This window comes from Amborella trichopoda, chromosome 2, assembly GCF_054954075.1.
Source record: "Amborella trichopoda isolate Santa Cruz 75 chromosome 2, AtrichopodaSantaCruz75HAP2 v2.0, whole genome shotgun sequence".
NCBI classification, from domain to species: Eukaryota; Viridiplantae; Streptophyta; class Magnoliopsida; order Amborellales; family Amborellaceae; genus Amborella; species Amborella trichopoda.
Genome location: NC_142337.1, coordinates 44,330,639 through 44,352,266, shown reverse-complemented (window position 1 = coordinate 44,352,266; position 21,628 = coordinate 44,330,639). Strand labels below are relative to the sequence as shown.

Genomic DNA, 21,628 nt, shown 5'->3' with positions numbered 1-21,628 from the left:
TATATAATAATAATAATAATAATAATAATAATAATAATAATAATAATAATAATAATAATAATAATAATAATAATAATAATAATAATAATAATAATAATAATAAATAATAATAATAATAAAAAACTGAGGTATTTTCCATTGGAAAATAAAATTGACATACTTTTTGCTAATAAAAATATAATGAGGTAAGAAAAAATAATTTGAGGTATTTTTGGATAAAAAATAAATTGGGGTATTTCTTTGAAAGGAAAAATAATTTGAGGTATTATTTGATAAAAAAGACAAATTGAGGTATTATTTGGTAAAAAAATAAATTGAGTTAAAAATTAATAATTTCAGGTATATTTTGGTAAAAAGATACATTGAGGTACAATATAATTAATTAAATATTTCATTTTATTTATTAATTTATTTATATTGCAAGTTATATATATTATTTTTTTATAGTTTTAAATAAGATTTTTTAAATTAAATAATATTACAAGATATTTTAGATTTCTTCTTATTTGCATAGTAATATAATTATAAAATATAAACCAACAATTTTAATTTTAGTATATAATATTATAGTTAGTTATGTTGTGATAATTTTACATGAGGAAAGCAAATTAATAAATGTTTGATACTTTGATGTGATATTAATTTCACTTTTTATGAAAAATTATTATTTTTAATATGTTAATATGGAATTATTTTGTTTAATATTTTTAGATTATTTTGATGCAATATAATTAATAATTATGCAGACATTGAGACAAGAAAACAACATCTCAATGTTCACCTATTTTTACAAAGTAATAAAAGTACCTAATGCACCACTCCTAATTTTTAATAAAAACTAAAATAACACTATTTTTAGAGATTGAAAGTGATTTTTTGAAAATATTTTGAGACACTAATCCACCGATTCTCCGATCCAACACGGGTATGGGTGTGACAGATTTGAGTAATATTATTTGGATCTAAATTTTGGATCCAGATCTGAATTCGCATCCATAAGTGGATTTGGATGAGATCTAAATTTTGGATTTTAGATTTTGGATCTGGATGCGGATCGAGTAAATTCTCAGCCCTAGCCCTCTGTACGTCGTACTTCGTGGGGTGAGGATGTGAAAATACAGAAACAACAGGGTGTTGTGGTCATTTAGGTCCTTAAAACCCAAGGGCCATCCCTAAAATCCTGCCTCCAAGAGTCCAGAGCTTTTGGTGCAAGAGGATTGAGGGAGAGAGAGTTCTAGAGAGAGAGGCGGAGAGTTCTAGAGAGAGAGGAGAGGGGAAGAAGAGAACTAAGAAGGCTGCTCTCTCATTACAAGAAGCCTTTCTCTCTCTTATTCTGAGAAAATTTAGACATGGCCTTGAGAGCACGTCTTGGTATTGAAGTGAGGCGTCTGTACTCTTCCTATGCTTCCTCCTTCGTTCCTCCACCATCACCAACGCCTCCTCCTCCTCCCGCTGAGCCGTCCACAAACCTGTTTGTCTCAGGCATGTTTTCAGATGGTTTGTTCATTTTCATTTCCATTTCTCGAACATTTTTCCCATACTTATATTCATTTTCAATTACTGATTTTGCTGTCCTTTTATCTATTTATTTCAACAGTCTGATTGAAACTCGTTATCGAAGAGAGTATAGTGGCTATCACATAGCGGGCCTTTGCTATATCATAGTATGTCAAGCTTCTTGGTGCTGTTTATTTATATTGTGAGGCTTTTGTGCTTTAGGAAGTCTTCTGTGAATTTTCTTATGGTTTGACTTTCTAATGGTTGGTTTCTTTGCAAATATTTGGTTTGACTGAATGTGTTTTATTGTATATGCTGGGTAATTGTGTGTTTTTTATGACTTTTGTAATCTCTGATTGATTGAGAGTTTGATGCGTTATTTGCACTTTTCTATGTGATGAAAAACAATGAAAATGTCTTTGAAATTGGGGGTTTCAAGTTAATTACTACATGTATCTTGCATTGTAATAGTGTTTGCGAGGGCTTGTGTTTTTTTTCTGTTTTTGTCTTTCGGTTTTTTGTTGTTTCTCTTTGTTTTTTGCGTTGATATCTGAATTGAATTCATCGGGTTTTAAAGGTCTCTTTTTCTATTTTTTATAGGTTAGTTTGGTTCACATCCAAAATCTCATTAAGGGTCATTTGGTTGAATAACCGAATTGAATGCATTGAGTTCTAAAGGCTTCTTTTTATTTTTTGGATAATTTAGCCATCTCACATCCAAAATCTCAAGGCAGCAAATGATTCTTAAAGGTCATTTGGAATCTTTAATTAGGCTCAAACATTAGATAAAAGAACGACTTCTAGCTTCTATGAGAAGCCTTATGAAGCTTATGATTCTCCGAAAATGGGTAGCTAGTGTTTCCTACTTCTTGCTCAGGTCGTTCTAATGTGAGAAAAGAAAATACAAACTGAGTGAGTCACGTAACAATTGCTTTTGGATGGGGAAATTCAATTTCACTGGTTTCCCATTTTGGAGAAAATATACAGATAGGCCTAAAGGGCTCCTTTTGTCCTTTCCCAAAATGTGTGGACCTTAAAGACCTTTTCTTTTCAAATTTATCACTCTATGTATGAGATTGAAACAAAATAAAAAACATTTATGAGTTTGAAGAGTTTTATTGTGACATCATAATGTCGATTTAGGTTTCCAATTGAAGTTTGCCATTGCTCCATATTTCCCTGTAATTATGTTTCCATGATATATTTCAAAGAACAATTGTGGGATTATGGAATTTTGGGAAACAATTTATTGATATTAATTGGTTAACTACCATCATCATCATCGTCATCGTCCAAGCCTTATCCCAATTACTTGGGGTTAGCTATATGAATCTTATTCCTCTATTCTTCTCTATCAAGGGCCAAACCCTCACTAAGACCAAAAGTGACCATATATTTTCTTACTACTTCTATCCATGTTCTTTTGGGCCTTCACCTTGCTCTTTCAGAGTTTTCCACTAGAACAAAATCATACTTCCTTACCGGTGCTATATTAGGTCTACTCTGCATTAGGGTAGACTTAATTCTACCTTGATCTTATCGTCTATTTAAGCCACACACCTAAGTTCCCTCATATGCATTCATTGTGAATTCTATCCTTTCTTGTCTTGCCACTCATCAATTTCAAAATCCTCATTTCTGTTATGCTTATCCTATGGATATGTTGTTTCTTGATTGCCCAATAATTCGTCTCATAAAGCATGGTTTGTCTGACAACCATCCTATGGATTTCCCCTTTAGTCTCAATGGTATGTGGCAATCACATAAAATTCCAATTGTACATCTCCACTTCGCCCATCCAGCTCTAATTCTACATGCGACATCTTCCTAAACTCTCCATTCTCTTGAATTATCGACCGTAGATATTGCAAACAATCTTTTTTAGGTATTTCTTGTCCATCAATGTTAACTCCTTCCTTGTTTCTACTCTTATTATTGCGAAATTTGCATTTTATATATTCTGTTGTAGGTCACCTAATTTTAGACTTTAGATTTTAGAACATCCCTCTAATGTTCTTACTTTGTGTTGACACCGCCTCTAATCTCATCAATCAAGACTATGTCATCCACGAGCAATATACACCACGATACCTCATCTTGTAGGTGCTTGGTTACTTGGTTAACTCGTCCATAACCAAAACAAAGAGATAGATGTAAACCCATTGTCACTGAGAACTCATTTGTCTCTCCTCTAGTTGTCCGCGTACTAGTTCACGCTCCCTTGTACATATCTCTTACTATGTCGATATGCCCTCTGATGACTCTTATTATTTTCCAATACCCACCAAATTAAATCTCTAGGTACCTTATCGTATGCTTTCTCTAGATCAATAAAGATGTAGAGGTCTTTCCCCTTCGCCCAACTTCTCAATCGGTTGCCTAAGTAGGAAAATGGCTTCCATAGTTGACCTTCCTGGCATAAAACTGAACTGATTTTCGGATACACTCGTTTCACACCATAGTCGTTGCTCAATCACTCTCTCCCACAGCTTCACGGTGTGGCTCATAAATTTAGTCTCTTGATAGTTTGTACAATTCTGTATGTCTCTTTTGTTCTTGTAAATAGGTACCACAATACTTTTTCTCTATTTGTGTGGAATTTTCTGTGTTCCAAACTTCCCCGTGGACTTTTAAACCTCTATTGGGATACCATTTGGTCCTAAAGTCTTTTCATATCTTCATCTTCTCAAAGCTTCTTTCACTTTAGATATCCTAATCTTGCAAATGTAACTATGACCTTTGCCATCGTTTATGTCAAATGTTCCTCCTAACGTTATGTCCTAATAGTGTTCATTATTTAACAATTTTTTAAAATAAATTCTCTACCTTTCATTGACCTTTCACCAGGATCCTTGATTCTCACTCTTAATGCATCTAATATGATCTAGATCCCTATACTTCTTCTCTCTCATTTTTGCTAGTTTGATGTCCTTTTCACCTTCTCTTGTCCCAAGTATATTGTATAGATTATCATATACTTTAAGTTTAAGCCTTACTATTTTCTTAGCATTTTTCTAGTATTTTTATATTCGTCTAATTTTTTATCATTTCTATTACATTGCGAAAATTTATAATTTTTTATCATTTCTATTACATTGCGAAACTTTATAATTTTTTATCATTTCTATTACATTGCGAAACTTTATAATATGATCATTTTTCTGTTAATAGCTCACTCCACCACTAGGTTTCTTTGTCGAAATTTCTTTTCCCCTTGGTTTCTCCTAAAACTTCTTTCGTTACTTTCTTAATATAGTCGACCATCTCATTCCACAAATATTAACTTCTTTAGCATTTTATAACTAAATAAGTCTATGTTTTTCTTTTTTAAATTCCACCACCTAGTTGCTGGACACCTATTAGTTTCACTGTTTTTTTTCCATCTCTTTAAAAAGACATCCATAACCATGAGCTTATGTTGTATAGTCAAACTACCTTGCAGTCTTTACATGATGGTCTTTGTACCTTCTTGATTAGAAAGAAGTCTATCTGGCTTTTAGATAATCAACTTCTATAAGTTATTAAATATTCATCTTGCTTTTTAAAGTAGGTATTTGCTATTGCTAGGTTGTGGGCCATGGGAAAATCTAGGATAGCCATACCCATCTCATTTCTTTTCCCAAAACCATATATCCCCCGTGTACCCTCCATATCTTTCACTATCTTTTCCTACATGGCCATTTAAGTCCCCTCTTGGACGGGCCTTTCTCCATTCAGTATTTCTTGAACAAGTCCATCCATGTCCCCTCAGAATTGCCTCTTAATTCTATCCTCTAGTCCTATCGTGACACATAAGCACTAATTAACTACTTTATCATTTAAATCTTTATTTAGTATTATGCCTGCGCCACTTCTATAATTGGTTAACTGCCTATTACATTGTAAGTCAATATATCAAATCACCAAGAACCATGAAATACATAATTATGGTCAATAAAATTGAAGGCCTTTCGATATATCGCTTTTTAGGTAGACCTCGCTAGAACTTTTACTTGATTATGCTGGTCAGTGAATGTGATCGCAAGTGGTCCTTCAAGTGTACTGGGGATTGGTTGTATATGAGTGGAAAAGTTTCTAATTTTCCCCTTCCAAAGCCAACAATGCCACAAGTCAATAACAAACCCAAGCCATCCTGCAGCCTCACTGACATGTCTTGTTAATTTCCTTAGTGTACACAACAGAAGGAACATATATATACGTCGCATTCACTGCTACACTTCATGCTCTATGCGAGTTTTTTCTTTTACTGCTCTCTGAAGGCTAAGTACTACCAAGGTGGTATTATTTCCAGCATTTTTCTCTTTTTTTTTTTCCCCTTTTGGAGTGGGTGGGGCGTTGTTGAGTTTTCTCAAATGTAGCCATTCATTCTTGAATATTTGGTGGGGGGTTGTTGAGTTTTCTGAAATGTAGCCATTCATTCTCGAATATTTTTGGGAGACTTAAAAACTGCAAACTTATTCATTTGTTCAATTTTCTCCTGAAATTTTAGAATCTTGGAATCTTTTGGGTTTCTATGATGGGTGCAATGGATTGGACTGGTGCAGAGACCGGATGGGGAACATTGAACCTCTAGCAGTCTTATAAGGTTCAGGGAAAATAGGGGAGTAGGTTTGAAGAACATGATGGTGAGAAGGTTGCAGTCAAAGATCGGTAGATCTAGTACAGGTAGACTAGCGGGAGCTAGAAGCACTTCCAGAAGGCAGGAATTTGGAAGACGAGAGCTTAGTCATTCTGAGGTTCCTTTCAGAAGTTTCGGTAATCACGCGTCCCGTGGTAGGGGCTTCAGAGGTGTCCAGGGAGACTGGGTGTTAGACAGCAAAGGTTACTTGCACTTCAGTTGGGACCAGATTTACAAGCTATACCCCAACTCATCTACTCTGTCCACTCCTCCCCCTCCTATTCTTGGTTTTCTAACAGCAGTCTCAACTCCTACCATCGAGAACCATTCTAACTCTCGCTCCACCCAGGCAAGCCGAGCTGAGAAACCATCTTACAGTCAAGTACTCACCTACTCTTCATCTCCGCTCCCCTCTGTCTTCTTTTGCCTCTGTCCATTCTGTTAGATCTTCTCCTTCAGTTGAGGCGGCTCTGCCTTCCTGTCCTTTCTTCATCAAAACCCCTCCGGATGTGTCGGAACCCCACCGAGCGGAACTTCGAGCGTCTTTGATGGGAGCTTTGCTCCCCAACGGGATGACATTAGAGGCATAGAGAGATGGGCAAAAAACCTTTGGGGTGAGCCCAACTTAACATGTTGAAGAATTGCAGGGGGGGGACTTTCTCTTCACCTTTACTTCACCAGAATATGCTAACCATATTATACAAGATCCTTCCCCAAAACTTTTCAAAGGAGCTTCCTGTAACCTCAAGCTCTGGTCACCGTCAGAAGGTTCATTTAAGCTTCAAAGGATCTGGTTGACCTTGGACTTTATTCCCCTTCATGCTTGGTCACCTTCAACATTTAGGAACATCGTAGAAACCTGTGGGACTCTGGTTTCCATCCACTGGAAATCCATTGAAACCCTTCCTCTGGGTTCAATCCGACTTCTAGTGGAAGTCATCGACCCAAGAGCTATCCCTCAATCCATCTGGCTTCAGGCGGAAGATCGGTATTTCCCAATTTCTATCTCGTGGGTGCCAGCCTCCCCCCCATCCCCTGCCGTCCTTTGCAACTCTCCCTCCATAACTTTGAATAGCGAGGTCATCGGAAATTGGACGACCGTTTCCCGTAAACCTCGCAACCACCAGAGGAGACACCAGAAACCTAACTCTGACAAGTTACCCCTACGGCCTCATCTTCCTGTGTCTTGTGGTGGACATGCTAATGATGGGCTGCCTGCCCCCTCTTTGCTATAGCCGCCTTCTTGGGCCTCGCCCACACCGGCCTCAGTATCTGTTGGCGACTTATCTTTGTCTTCCGTCTTCAGGAAGCAACCTAAAGACCGGGGTCAAAGCAACCCTCGACCGGTTCAGCTCAGAAGCCCTCTGTCCACCTAAGCCTATCCGGCCCAGTTATTACCTACTCTCCTTTCCCGAAGGACACGTACCCTCCTCACTCTCCCGCCTCTCGCCATCTGGCCATTTTCCCTGCTCTGCCTCCTTCCTTGTCACGGCCGCCTTCGCAGGGTCATCATTGCGGCTCACCTTTTCGCCGCCCCCACTCGTCGACGCTCGGGACTCCTCCTCTCTCATCCTTCAGCCCCCCCCCCCCCCCCCCCTACACGTGACCCATGCCCTCGTCCTTCCCCCCCTTCCCTGAAGTCTTATCCTTCCCTTTTTGATCCCGCCCCTCTCTCTGTACCCTGTCCTCTCCTTCCCTCTACCACTGTTGTAGACGTGCCCTCTGCCGACCTGCGCCAGTCTCTTCTTTGCCTTGCTCCTTGGAGAAGCCATCCTCTCTTCCGGTGAATACTACCTCTCCGCTTAAGCAGCCTCGTGCCGTTCAGGTGGTCCACCTGTCAACCCCCTGCCCACCATCTAACTTTTTGTCTATTTCCCTCTTCCCCTCCTGTGATTTCTTGACTCCTGATTTAATTTCTCCCCCTTTTTGCCTTCCAGATATTGTTCAGCCCGACCGTGCCCTAGGTTTCCTATCGGTGCTCTCCACTGACTATCTCTCACCTGACCTTGCCTCCATGTCGCCCTACCTTTATCCCCACTTCCAATCTTCTCCTCACCTAGTCTATCTCCGTAGTGTCCAAACCCACCTGTTCTTATCCTATACCCCTATGATCCTTCCACCCTACCTTCCATCCTACCCGGGTTCCCCAACTCCCTCCTCCTTACGTCTCTCTCTTACCCTGGAAGACCTACACCCCTCTACTCCTTTGGCCCCTACCTCTACCTGTCCCAACCATTTGCAGTTGCCAGAATCTCTGACGGACCCTCAGCCTCTCTTTCCCTCGCCACCCACTCGACCCCCTGACTCCCCAACTCCCAGCTTCCCGCTGGATTTTTCTCAACCCTTTCCTCTCCCTACCTTACCCCCTGATCTTTACCCATCTTCGACTTCTCCCAGCACGACGGTTTTGGAAGGGGAGGAGTCTCAGTCGGTTTTGGAGGGGGAGACTTCTTAGGCTTTAGACGTTCCCACCCCCCCTCCAACAAGGATTGCCAAAGATCAAGAAGATGATGGGATAGAAAGCTCAAAGGACTCAGAGCATATGAGAGAGATTTACAAAATCATGGGGTTTGAATATGATGGCCCTGAAGGGCCAGCCCATCAGTTTCTCCAAGCAGATGCTGACAGTCGACTCAAGGTGAGGTTCAAAGGTTATCGAGAACTCCTCAACCTCTTCTCCTCGCTCTCTGTACAAGGACAGCCTGTAAGCCCAGATTCACCCCCTGTTAATCACCCCAAATTGAGGAGGTCAACCCGTTTGGCCTCTTCTCCTGCTTCAGTCCCGCATCCATGAAGATCATCTCATGGAATATTAGAGGTCTAGAACACCCTTCCAAAAGAAAGGCTGTCACATAAACATCGACCCACAATCCTAGCCCTCCTAGAAACATAGCTTCCAGAACCAAATCTCTGGTTGGTGAGATAGGTGTGGGGTAGGTCGCCTTGCCAATGGGTGGCTAAACCTTCAGTGGGGGCTTCGAGAGGGGTCTCGATAATATGGAATCCAGCTGATCACCATTTAACTTCCTCCTTCATAGGGGACTTCACTGGCTCGGTCCTCCTCTCCAGAACTATTGACGGCTTCCCTTGGAAGTTTACAGCAGTCTATGGCCCAACTTCGAGTTCTCGGAGAAGGTACCTGTGGGAGGAATTGGATCAGGTAGCCAGTATGCCTCATCCCGTTTGGTGTCTAGGGGGGGATTTCAACACCACTAGATGGTCTTATGAGAGGAACCATAACCAGATTGTGTATACTGGAATGATGGCCTTCTCTGATTTTGTCTCTAGGATTTACTTGGTCTAGTCACTCAACATAACCCTCCCTCTCCAAATTGGATAGGTTCCTCCTATCTCTTCAGTGGGATGAACGTTTTTCAAGGTCTCACGCCATGGCTCGACCAAAGCCCATTTCTGATCACTGCCCAATCCTTTTGGATACCCTACACTTACCAAGAGGCCCTAGACCTTTCAGATTTGAACTGACTTGGCTTCAAGAGGAATCCTTGTCCACTCTACTTCCTACTTGGTGGAACTCCTTCTCCCACCTTACCTCAGGAAGAGCGGGGTACGGGTTACAATCTAAGCTCTAGCTCCTAAAGGCTTCCCTTAAAGTCTGGAGCAAATCTGTTCGCTGTAATTTCCCACAAACTAAAAGCTCCCCCCTCAACACCATCAAAGAGTTAGATCGTCTAGAAGAAACCAGACCTCTCTCAGAAACTGAATTATCACTCAGATCCTCCTCCAAACTAAAATACCTCTCAGTTCTAAAAAAAGAGGAAGTCTATTGGTACCAGAGATCCAGAATCCTCTAGCTTAAAACAGCAGACGTAAATACAGGCTCCTTCCATCGGATAGCAAACTGTCGCAGGAGGGATAATACCATCTCGATTTTGAAAGTAGGAGAGAATCATCTCACGGATCCAGCTGGAATAGAAAGGGCCATACTAGACTTTTTTCAGTCTCTGTACTCAGCCCCACAGGCCCGTAAACCCTGTATGTCTGACCTGGATGTCTTATCTCTTCCAGCAGACAAGGCGTTTTCGCTTGAGAGGTCTTTCACTGAGGCAGAAATTCACAAAGCTATCAAGGACCTGGCCAAAGACAAAGCCCCTAGTCCAGATGGTTTCTCGATAGCACCTTTCCAAAGATATTGGGAAACTTTCTGCCCAGATTCCTCAGTTTCTTTGAGGAATTCTTCCACAGGGGTAACGTTCACGAAGCCCTTAATGCTACTTTTATAGCTCTGGTGCCTATGAGAGAAGGGGCAGAGGAACTAAGAGACTTTCAACCTATCAATCTCCTAAACTCCTCCTACAAGATTCTAGCCAAAGTGCTGTCCACCAGATTACAACAGGTCCTGCCGTTGGTCATTTCACAATCTCAGATGGCGTTCATCAAAGGTAGACAAATTCTAGATGGACCGCTCGTGGCTCACTAATGTATCCACTCAAGGCACATATCCAAAAAACCGGGTCTGATTTTCAAAATAGATTGGGAAAGGGCTTATGACCATGTTGACTCGTCAATCTTAGAAGAAACAATGAAGAGAATGGACTTCAAGGATACATGGAGAAAGTGGTTGAGAGGCTGCTACTCCCATCCTCATTTTTCCATCCTAATAAATGGGAGCCTAAAGGTTTTTTCCCCTCGTCTAGGGGTCTAAGATAGGGGGATCCTCTCTCCCCATTCCTATTCACCATCTCGGCTGAAGTTTTCAGCCGTTCGCTTTCAAGAATGTACCAGGCAGGTCTCTTCTCTAGATTCAAGAGTAGCCACCAAGGGCCAATTGTATCTCACCTGCAATATGCAGATGATACGCTGGTCTTCCTTGATGCTACGTTAGAAGAAACACATAATCTCAGGCTATTTCTCAAATGTTTCCAAGAGGCAATAGGATTCAAAGTTAACATGGCCAAATAAAAAATGATGGGATAGCACTCTCCGCGGAGGAAGTAAAAGCCCTTATCCCAAACTGGGGATGCACGGTGGAAGATCTACCCACGTCCTACCTTGGATTCCCTTTGGGGTTGGGTAAACCTAAGAAGAGACAATGGGCACCCATCATAGACAAGGTGGACAAGTGACTAGCTGGATGGAAAGGGAGATATCTCTCAATGACAGGTCAATCAACCCTCATCAAAGCCACTTTAGCTAATACACCTGTCTATCTTATGTCGCTCTTCCAAATTCCCAACTTAGTATCCTGCCGTCTAGAACAACTCATGAGGAACTTTCTCTGGCCAACTAGAGAAAACAAAGTACCACCTCATTCCTTGGCACAAGATTTGCATGCCCAAATCACAAGGGGGATTTGGGATCCGGAGTCTAAGACAACCTAATTTGGCTCTATTAGGGAAGTGGTGGTGGCGTTTCGCAACCCAACCAGATTCCTTGTGGGCACAGATATTGCGATCAAAATACTGCATCCCCCAAAATGCTTGGTTACCCACTAGCCAACAGACCCCCAACACCTCGGGAGCATGGAAGTCCCTCTCAGCTGTTCTCCCATCTTTCAAAAAGCGCATCAGATTCCAAACCAAGGAAGGAACTAGAATTAAATTCCGGTCCGACCTCTGGGTAGGACATTCACCACTCAGGGACAGCTACCCCTCTCTATTCTCCCTTACCTCTAACAAGGAGGCAACAGTGCTAGAGGAAATGGTCACCCAAGGAGGTAGAAGGACTGGGAACCCAATATTCAGAAGAAATCTCACTGATGAGGAAATAAGCTCTCTCTCTACACTTATTCCCTTTCTCGACTCCTATTTTACCACCACCCATGGGAAGGATGCGATGATTTGGACCCCAGATCCGACAGGAAACTTTTCGGTTTCCTCTTTTTACAGGATGCTCACGTATCCACCAACCTTCCCTATCAATCCCAACTTAGTGCTCGCAAAAGCTTGGTCCACTATAGCCCCTCCCAGAGTTCAAATGTTTAACTGGATTGCTCTTGCTCAAAGGGCATTTACAGTGGACCAATTGAAAAAAAGGGGTCGCCAAATGCCAAATGCCTCCATAAGACGTCCACAAGAGTGGGTTGAGTTGATCTTCCAGGTCTTTTTTTGGGTTTTGAATACATTAGAGGACTTTTGTTACTCGATTTCCTTTTGAGTTGATTATGGGTTCACCTTGTTGAGCTTTGAAAGTTTGAATTATGTAGTACATCACACATGTATCTTTGCAGCTAACTCTGCATTTCGTGGTGTTGTTATTGCTTTTTCTCCGGCCCTCGGGCAATGAGTGTTGGACTGCACTGCTTTTCTCTGTTTTTTGTTAGAAAGCTAAAGAAGTTAAGCTTTGATGCTTGCTGTACTTTAGACTCTGAATCCTGCTGATCTCTAATCTGCTTTCAGTGATACATTCTTTTGTGGTGGTTAATTTTTCATTTTTTTTTCTCTCTCTTCTCTCTCTCTCACTCACTCTCACACACATATACCCTCTCTCTCTTTCTCTCTCTCATTCTCACACACGTGCACACGCATGCATGCACGCACATACACACGAATGTGCATGGCTTGCCTCCCTCTTTCTCTCTATGTAGCATGTGGTTGGTCAGCTTGCTGTTACCATCTTTTTCTACTTCCCTCCTAACAATTTTCCTGCTATTTTTATTTTTATTTTAATTTTTTAATCTTTTTATTGGGGGGGTTTGCGGGTTGGGGGTGGGTTGGTGGGGGCTGAGGGAGGGAAGAAGTAGAGAAGGGGGAGGGGGAAGAGATGAGGGAGAAGTAGAGAACGGGTGGAGACAAGAGTGAAATGCTTAGCAGAAAACACTTATCCTGGAACCCAAAAAAAGTGACCAAATGAAGCCATATAAATTACTACAGTTTATGCTGTCGTCAGCCCTTTATGTAGCATTCTCTCTTCTCACAGTTCCATTTTGGATATGCAGCATGCTGCAGTTGTCTCATGGTTCTTGATTGGGACAGCACTTGTATATATGGGATACCAATCCCATCTAGCATGGTTCATGATGATAGGCCTGGACTCATTAGGTATATATATAGACAAAGGTTATATAAAATAGATAAGCTTTAAAGGTATTTTATGTTCATTGTTCTTGATTTGTAAGTTACCTTAAAAGATGCCAGATATTAGACTAGATTTTATTTTTGGAAAGAAATCAGCTAACCTAAATTTTGCCACTGTATCTGGGAAATTTTGAGTCATTGGAAAAAGCAATGACTTGCCTTAAAAGCATAGTTACCAGAACCTCTTGTGAGTGGTGTTAAGCACCATAGTGTAAGCAATTCGAACTTTGAAAGCTACATAAGAACATATGTGAATCTCATGTAAAGGTGCATGAAATGTGTTTGAGCATTTGGGAAACGATTGTGAAACTCAGTAGGGACTTGATTGTTATTCCATAGTTGTTTGGTATTTTGGTCATAACTTCCTAGGGGTATCATTGATTGCAGTGGTTGTTGAACAATTGGAGAGCCTATGAAATACTCCGTTTGTAGGGACATGTTTTGGTTTCATATTCATGTGTGTGGGAGGATGTAGAGTGCTAGAGAGAGAAAAGATATAAGCTGAACTGATTTACTCCCTTCGATTTGTATTTGTACATCTGTGTATTTGAAGTAAGAGACAAATGGTAAGCTAAATTTCTAGAGAGACTGACAATGAAATATATTGTTTGGTCCATATAATCTGTTGGTGCACTTCTAATTTGCTCTATGAACTTATCTCAAAAAGTTCCGTAGATGTTTATAGCTTTCTTCTCTATCGTTTCCATTACTCTTTCACAATGTTTCTGAAGCAACTCCTTACACATTTCTCAATATGCTTTTAGTGCCTTGAAATGGTTTCTCATTTCTCGTTTCCCATTAATTTTTCTGAGCGGTGTTTCTCACTTGTATATCTCATTTCGTTGTCCACATTTGTTTCTTATACTGGTAACTCTTCTTAAAAGTAGATGCTTGACCTGGCTCAGTTTGAATCATTGAAATAAACCACTTACTCAAAACAAATTTCCAAGTTACAAATTAATCATTTCCTTGAAAGTGGTTAACTATTTTATATAAGTTACCTTAAGAAAAAGGAAAACATAAAAGCTAAATCTGAATTTTGGAGTGACACTGGTAATTTCCGGGTAACTAGCACGAGATCTTGTGGTATTAGAAACCTAATGTATTTTGATAAATACAATTGTGTTTCCTAGTAATAAAAGTTATTTCATAAAAATAGTATGTGAATGAGTATATTACAATATGATAATACTTGATAGATGTGAGGATACAAAATAGTTTCTCTTTCTGGATGGATTTTGTGATGTGCTGCTAGATGTAATTCAGTATGTTTATATGCAATTAATAACATATTTTCCTGCACGCTCCTATGGTGCTCCCAGACTTTGGGTGATTCCAGCGAGTGAAGATCCTCTGCTCCTGCGCCTGATTCTGTTCCCAACAACTAAGAGTTGTCTATGACACTGGGAAACTGTGTAGGCTTTGTATGCTGGTGTCAACACAATGCAATATGGATAACAAAAACTTTAAGGATACTTGTAAAGACAAAACTATAGAAATATCTAAATGTAGTATGATGGAAGGTAAATGGAAGTGTAAATCAATTCGACTTCAATTTTACCTGATATGATATATTGGTATACATTTACACCAATGTTGTACCATATTTTTGTGCATATATGAGCTATAACATATTGGCATTGATGTGTCAAACAGGGTGGTGGTATATGTCTGTGTCCTGGACTTGGTGAAAGTGCTGAATCGTATCTCCACACTCTGCATCTCTGTCCTAATCCATATCATGGCTTAGGGGTTTGTAGACTTCAACATGTGTGACAATAGACCTCCCTACAAGTTTGCGTGGTTCCTAAAACACCCTCCTCTCGGCCTTTCTTACAGCTACACTCAATTCTTTTCCAATTCTTTTGTTGTGCCCTTCCTCTCAGTTTGCGCCTCTGCAGCCCACATAACCTGCAGTTGCCAACAGGACTGAGATGGTAAGGCATCAGGCAAAATGGGTCTACTTTGTTTCCCAATGTTGGTCATTTCTATAGGAAAGTGGAAAATTCTTTTCTCATGATACGTGGTACAATTAGATATCTGACATCCTTCAACTGCTCAGCTGCCTTTCTAGCACCCTGGAAGCACTTGATCAGATATCCCCCAAAGACCTGGCCCTGTCTCATTCATGATGGATTTCCCCGATGAGTAGTAAGAGTACCGAGTCAAATCATGGCACCCAAATCATCATCTAATGTTTTGGTGGTATGTAACTTTCGGTAATATCAAAGATGGAGATATTTCGTGCCCTGAATATTGTTCCCTAGTCTCAAGCTAATGCTGGTTTTCCTTCAAGTTTATGTTGACATTGGTACCTAAATTGAATTTTAGGTTTTTCAGTTCTCATGGTAGTCAGAAACTTGAGATTCTGAGCTTTGGATGGTACTGTCTATGCTTCCTTTTTGAATTCAGTTGGGAGATTTCCTTGTACTCACAAAGGCAATGATGTGCATTATAGCATATTGTCAGTTTCTTTCAGCCTAATATACCCAGAGCATAGTTTAAATTGCAAAACAAGTGACTCAGGTACAGACTCAACATAATACTGGTCAAGTTGACTCAATGAGTTTAGCTTATGCTCAAGTGGCACCATTGAGTCTCCAAAGACACACACACACAGAGAAAGAAAGGAAGAGAGGCTTTGTTTTTTTGGAGGCAGGGGGGTGTGGGGGTTGTGGGCGGTGGAGTGTGATAATTCACTCGGTCAAGTCAAAATACTTATTCATAGGTGAATAGTGTAGCTTATTAACTTACCGGTTTTTTAATTAGGTGCATACCTTTGGCTTTTGATGAATCCAAAGTAGTACTTTCAGATATGTGCTTTATGTGAGCTCACATTCACATTATGTGGCCTTTGTATCAAGTTAAATAACAGTAGGGGACTTTTGCATATAGGCAATGATTCAAAAAGCAGACCGCCCAGCGCCTAGGCGGTCCAGAAGGCCAAACTGGGCGGCCAACCAAGGCCTGCGCCCAGCCTAAGGGCGGAATTTTTTTTTTTTAAGTTGTATTGATTTATTTTTGAAATATAAAGGGTTTGATGGATGGGTTTTAGGTTCATTTCAAACTTAAACCCACAAGAACCCATTTTAAAGAGAAAGAAACCTCAAAAAAACTAAATTTTGTGACTTTCATTGGATCAAAGTGCTTCTCAAAGTTACAGAAAACAGATCCAAACATCACCCAGGTAGATTTGATTTAGTTTTGGATATTTATAATCCTATTAGAGGGTGTTTTTTATTATTTTAGCACTAGAAAACATCTTAGAGGTGGGAGTTTGGAGTTCGAGCAATCAAAGTAAATGCAAAAATTTATTTTTTAGATTGCTTGTTTTATTTTGAGATGTCTTCTTCAGGATCTAGTCGAAGTGAAAATCCGGGTTGGAAATATGGATATAACCCGAATCCAAATGATTGTGAAAAAGATACGAAAGGGGGAATAAACTGGTTTAAGAAGCATATTGCTGGTATTAAGGGGGATGTTGCCCCTTCTAAAAAAGTTCCTGAAGCTATCATAGAGGAGATTAAGCAATATATGAGTTTTGTAAAACAAAAACAGGAATAAAATCTGTCATTTGAATAGATCTATTTCTGCTACTTCTAGAAGAAGTGATCCGGGTTGGAAGTATGGTTATAGCCCAAAACCAAACGATAAAAATTGTATAAAGTGTAATTTTTGTGAAAAAGATACCAATGGGGGTATTAATCGATTCAAGAAACACCTTGCCGGTACTAAAGGGAATGTTGCTTCTTGTAAAAAGGGTTCCTGAAGCTATTCGGGATGAGATTAGACAACTTCTGAATTTAAAAGAACCAGAAAATGATGAAAATGAGCTTTGTTCTACAGAAATATCTTTTCCAGGTTCTTCTAGAAGTAGTGATCCGGGTTGGAAGTATGGTTATAGCTCGAATCCAAATGACAAAAATCGTATTAAATGTAATTATTGTAGAAAGGATACTAATGGGGGCATTTATTGGTTTAAAAAACACCTTGCCGATATTAAAGGGGATGTTGCCCCGTGTAAAAATGTTCCTGAGGCTACCATGGAAGAAATTATACAATATTTGAGTTCAAGGAAGCACAAAAAGATAGAAAAGGGTAGAGCAGTCAAGACTCCTAGGGCCTCATCTGCACATACTAGTAACAGGGAGGTTGAAGACGAGGAGGAAGAGGCAGCTTCAGAAGAAACAGAGGAGGACGAGCGTTATATTGAAGGAGGAGATGACTTTGATCATGATGGCCTCGATTCTGATGCATATGATAAAGCTGACCCAATTCCTTCTGATGATGATGATGACTAAAGACTCTTGGTGTTGAGTGTTGAGTGTTGACTATTGTGTCTGTATATTTTCTGAATTTTTATATATTTTTTTTTCTTATTTTTAGTTTCTAGTTCTACTATCTAACTTTTGTGTGTAGAGTCTACAGTGTATCAGACTATCAGTGTATGTTTGTATGGTTTTACTGTTTTAGCATTGTATGAAAAATATGGATTATGGTCTTATGGATTATCAAAATACTGGGATTATGGTCTTAGTTTTTTTTTTTTCAACTGGCCCGCTCAGGTTCTGGGCGCTCGCCTAGGCATTGGGCTGCCTGGACCTCCATGGCCGCCTAGGGGCCACCAAGTGCTTTTAGAAACACTACATATACGAAATCTTTGAATGTAATCAATTTTCTCAACTGCAGTTAGAAGTGGTAGTTTGCAACACTATTCTTTGTTCCACCTTGTCTTGTAAATGTTTGTTAAGCATTTGTATGTATTGTACCATATGGGCAGGGCTTAGTAAGCGCACTACAACTGAGGGACTTAGGGAAGCTTTCTCCAAATTTGGCCAAGTTGTTCATGGTATGTACTTCTTGAGACAAATTTTATGCACACAATAATGGAAACAAAATGGTGGAACTGTTTATTTTAACAGGAAATAGTCGTATGTGTTTGCAGCCAGAGTTGTCACAGACCGGGTTTCAGGATACTCAAAGGGCTTTGGTTTTGTCAAATATGCCACACAGGAGGAGGCAGCTGAGGGTATAGCGGGCATGGATGGCAAGGTAGGAATTTGAACTATTGCTTTCATGCTAAGCGTTCATGATCTTGGAATTGTGAATGTCACAGAAAACCCGCTGTTCCTATGAAGATGATGCATGATTCTTGTATAATTTCAACCTGTTTTTGCAGTATATTATTGAATGAGTTTTAAGAAGATGTGTGACTGCCCAGTTTTGAGAAATAAATATCAAATTGTTTTGATAGCGTTTCTAGAAGTAATCTAATTTACTTTTGTTTTCAGTAATAATGCAAATGTTGATATTGTAAATATTATACATGTTTCAGTTAACAATATCCACTAAGCTATCCCATTCTTTGAAAAGGAAGCTGAATAATTATTTCTTCCATCAAAAATTGCAACTTCAATTTGTGTGATAAACCTGAAAGTAGTGTTTTATTATTATTATAATTCGGTTTTTCTGTTCTAGTTGCACGCTTTGATATTTTGATTGTTCTTTGCAGTTTCTAGATGGCTGGGTTATTTTTGCTGAATATGCGAGGCCCAGAACTCCCAACCCCCCATCTCAGACTGAATTTCAACCATGAGGTGTCATGGAATTTGAGCTAATTTATTATGGCCTGTGGAGCACTGCTTTTTTGTGGATTATAAATTGTTTGCTGGAGATGGGATCATAAACCTTAGCTTTTGGGTTAAGGAACTCTTTTGAGGGTTTAAGTGCCTGTTTATTGTGGTAGAAAGGAAAAAGAAATAGAGGTTCATAACAGTGGAGGTATTCGGGTTAGGGGCGGTATCATTCGGGTTTATAGTAGTAGAAAGAAATGAAATAGAGACGCATTAGCGGTTAAGAGGTAACTCTTATGATTGCTTGGCTTACTGGACTGGACATAATTCAAATGCTTGTGAGGAATGTACACAAGGGTTGCCTACATTTCCAACAGATTGATAGCATCGAAGGAAATTCCTTGTGGCTGTCTTGCCATTCATTGTGATAATTGTGCCTGATCTTGGAAAATACTTTTACAATCTCTTAGTAAAATACTTTCTAGTTATCTTGCCATTTATCTCATTTTGATATTGAGATGATCAATTTGAGGATATTTGGGCATCGAAACTACCTTTTCTAGTGAAATTTTTGTGGTAGGCTCCAATTTGATTGTTTAGAGCGTCAGCTTTATATAAACCAAGATGCTAGGGTGAGCCATGGGCTCATGGAACAGTGTAAGCCCAACGGTTTAGATTGAATCTGAGTTGATTTGACGATCATGACTGTATATCGGTAAGACGAAATACAATTGTGACGGTCATGACTGTATATCGGTAAGACGAAATACAATTGTGATCATTAGATCGGTTCAAATTCAATCTGGACCGTTGGGTTTATACTGTTCCATGAGCCCATGGGTTAACCGGAGCTTTACTTCCCCTATAGCATAGAAAATCTATGCTTCTACCATCTAGCAGTTCAATTTTGATCATGTGAGTCACTCATCATATGATCTTAGATCCGATCCCTTAGAGTATATTATTTTTAATTTTTTTAATACAAAATGTATGAATAGTAAATTGGTACATGCCATCTTCTCATTGGGGCGCACTTCTAAAAAATATTAAAAATAATTTTTCAATAAAATATAATAACAAAAATACCCCTTGAAACTTTCAGGGGTATTTTGATCATTTATTTTATTGTGAATATTGTTTTTATTTGTTTTACAATTGCGAGTTTAATAGAGGATTGGACATTCAAATTTGGTACCGAAATATTTTGTATAAAAAAAAAAAAAAAGCTAGTGTGGAGATGTGACATTGTGATTGGGATAATTTTAGCCTTCCATTCATAATGGACGCTTGGATAAGGGGAAGCATATAAAGTTTATGTTGTAGGGGAAGTATAGAAAGCTTGTCCTTAGAAGGAGGTCACAATCGTTAGCCATTGGATGTAATATTTAATAGATTGAAATATGCGTCACAACATTCGAAGAATTTTGTGACAAACATTGTGCTTAGTTAATGACAAATTCTAAACCACCAGATTGTACATCATTATCATTGTCTTTTCCCAATTTCACATCTAACGACGAATAGTAATTGTAACCTCCTATTCAAAGTAAATGGTCTCACCGTATATATTTCTTTATATATAACCATGAGAAAGGACTTAAGAACTGACTCCAAAGCTCAATGATGATTGTGCTCTTGGAAAGAGACAAGGGAATCAAGCAACAGATTCATAATCCAACTACCCCAAACACCAATCTGGAAATACTACAAATTCTATGAAAAGGACCCAATATGTGACTGAAAAGATGAAATTAGATAAAACTACTTCTTAAGTCGCATGGATAAGGATCAATGCACCATAAACTATCAATCCTTCAGGGAACTTACCAAACTCGGATTCAAGGAAAAAAAAGAATCGATCATTCGAAATGCAACCATATGTATATATGCCCATCCCTACTCATGCATATAGGCAGGTGAGAAATGTATCGGCTTGTGCAGATGATTACATGCATGTTTTTATCATGCATGCAAACATGAAAACGAATGATGGGATTATCCATGGATGTAAGCACAACATAACCTTCATCCATGTGCAGGCATATGATACTCATCCTTGTTATGTTGGACCTTCTATATACCAGCAGACAACTGGGGTTTGACATTGCAGGACATTCCTGATGAAACGAGCGGCTCACAAAGCAGACATGAGTTTATGTGTATGTACATTGGCTCATAATGATGATTGTGTACTTGAATGGATTTCATCTCTTTTACATCTTGTGCACTGGGTATATAGTTGCCTGCCCTGTGTAAAAGCACAACTCGGGTACGGGACTCCTCCCATGCCCGAGCGGAGTAACACAAGCTTGAGTCCGAGTTATTCTGGATCCTGACAAGCCAAAGTGTTAAAAAATAAAAAAAGAATACAAAAAATTCCAAAAATTAAGAAAAATATGTTTAAAATAAAAATAAAAAAGAACACATCTAATAAAAAATAAGTATTTATGGCCAAAACACTTTCTAATCTCTGCCAAAATGATAGAAAACATAAAAAAGCATTTTACAAATAAATTTCTTGTTTTTCAGATTTGTTATAAAAAAAAAATTGAATATTTTTTATGATCCCCAAGTCGGACCGTCCAACTCAAGGATACTTGGGTTCGCAAGGGTGGCGAGTCCAAGTTATTTGGGCAAGTCTGAGTTGGCTCGCCTGAATAATCAAACTCTGGTTTCCTGTATGAGTTTCTTTGGCTGCTAACGAAAACTAATTTAATTCTTCAACATCATTAGATTACAGGTAAATGCAAAATATTATGTTACAAACTGTGGAATTATCGGCTTAGAAAATTCAAAAGGTCGAGTGAAAAAGAAAAATGATGCAGTCATCAGATTACATTTGGCATGTGATTAGTGGTAAATCGCCAAAAGGAACATGCATGTAGCAACATGGGTTTCCTTCCTAT

The 21,628-nt window shown here is 39.3% G+C and overlaps 1 protein-coding gene across 2 annotated transcripts; it reads left to right on the top strand.

The window, feature by feature from the left end:
* The first annotated feature begins 1,182 nt into the window (after positions 1-1,182).
* On the top strand, positions 1,183-19,218 carry LOC18440980 (RNA-binding (RRM/RBD/RNP motifs) family protein). Of its 2 annotated transcripts, none has more exons than XM_011627573.3 (4): positions 1,183-1,482; positions 17,930-17,998; positions 18,095-18,201; positions 18,662-19,218. In XM_011627573.3, exons 1-4 carry the CDS (start codon positions 1,350-1,352, stop codon positions 18,743-18,745), a joined length of 393 nt encoding a protein of 130 aa, XP_011625875.1. In that variant the 5' UTR covers positions 1,183-1,349; the 3' UTR covers positions 18,746-19,218. The 2 variants fall into 2 exon arrangements, with proteins under 2 accessions (XP_011625875.1, XP_006851173.2); XM_006851110.4 differs by having other exon boundaries at positions 1,183-1,497.
* Positions 19,219-21,628: the final 2,410 nt, after the last annotated feature.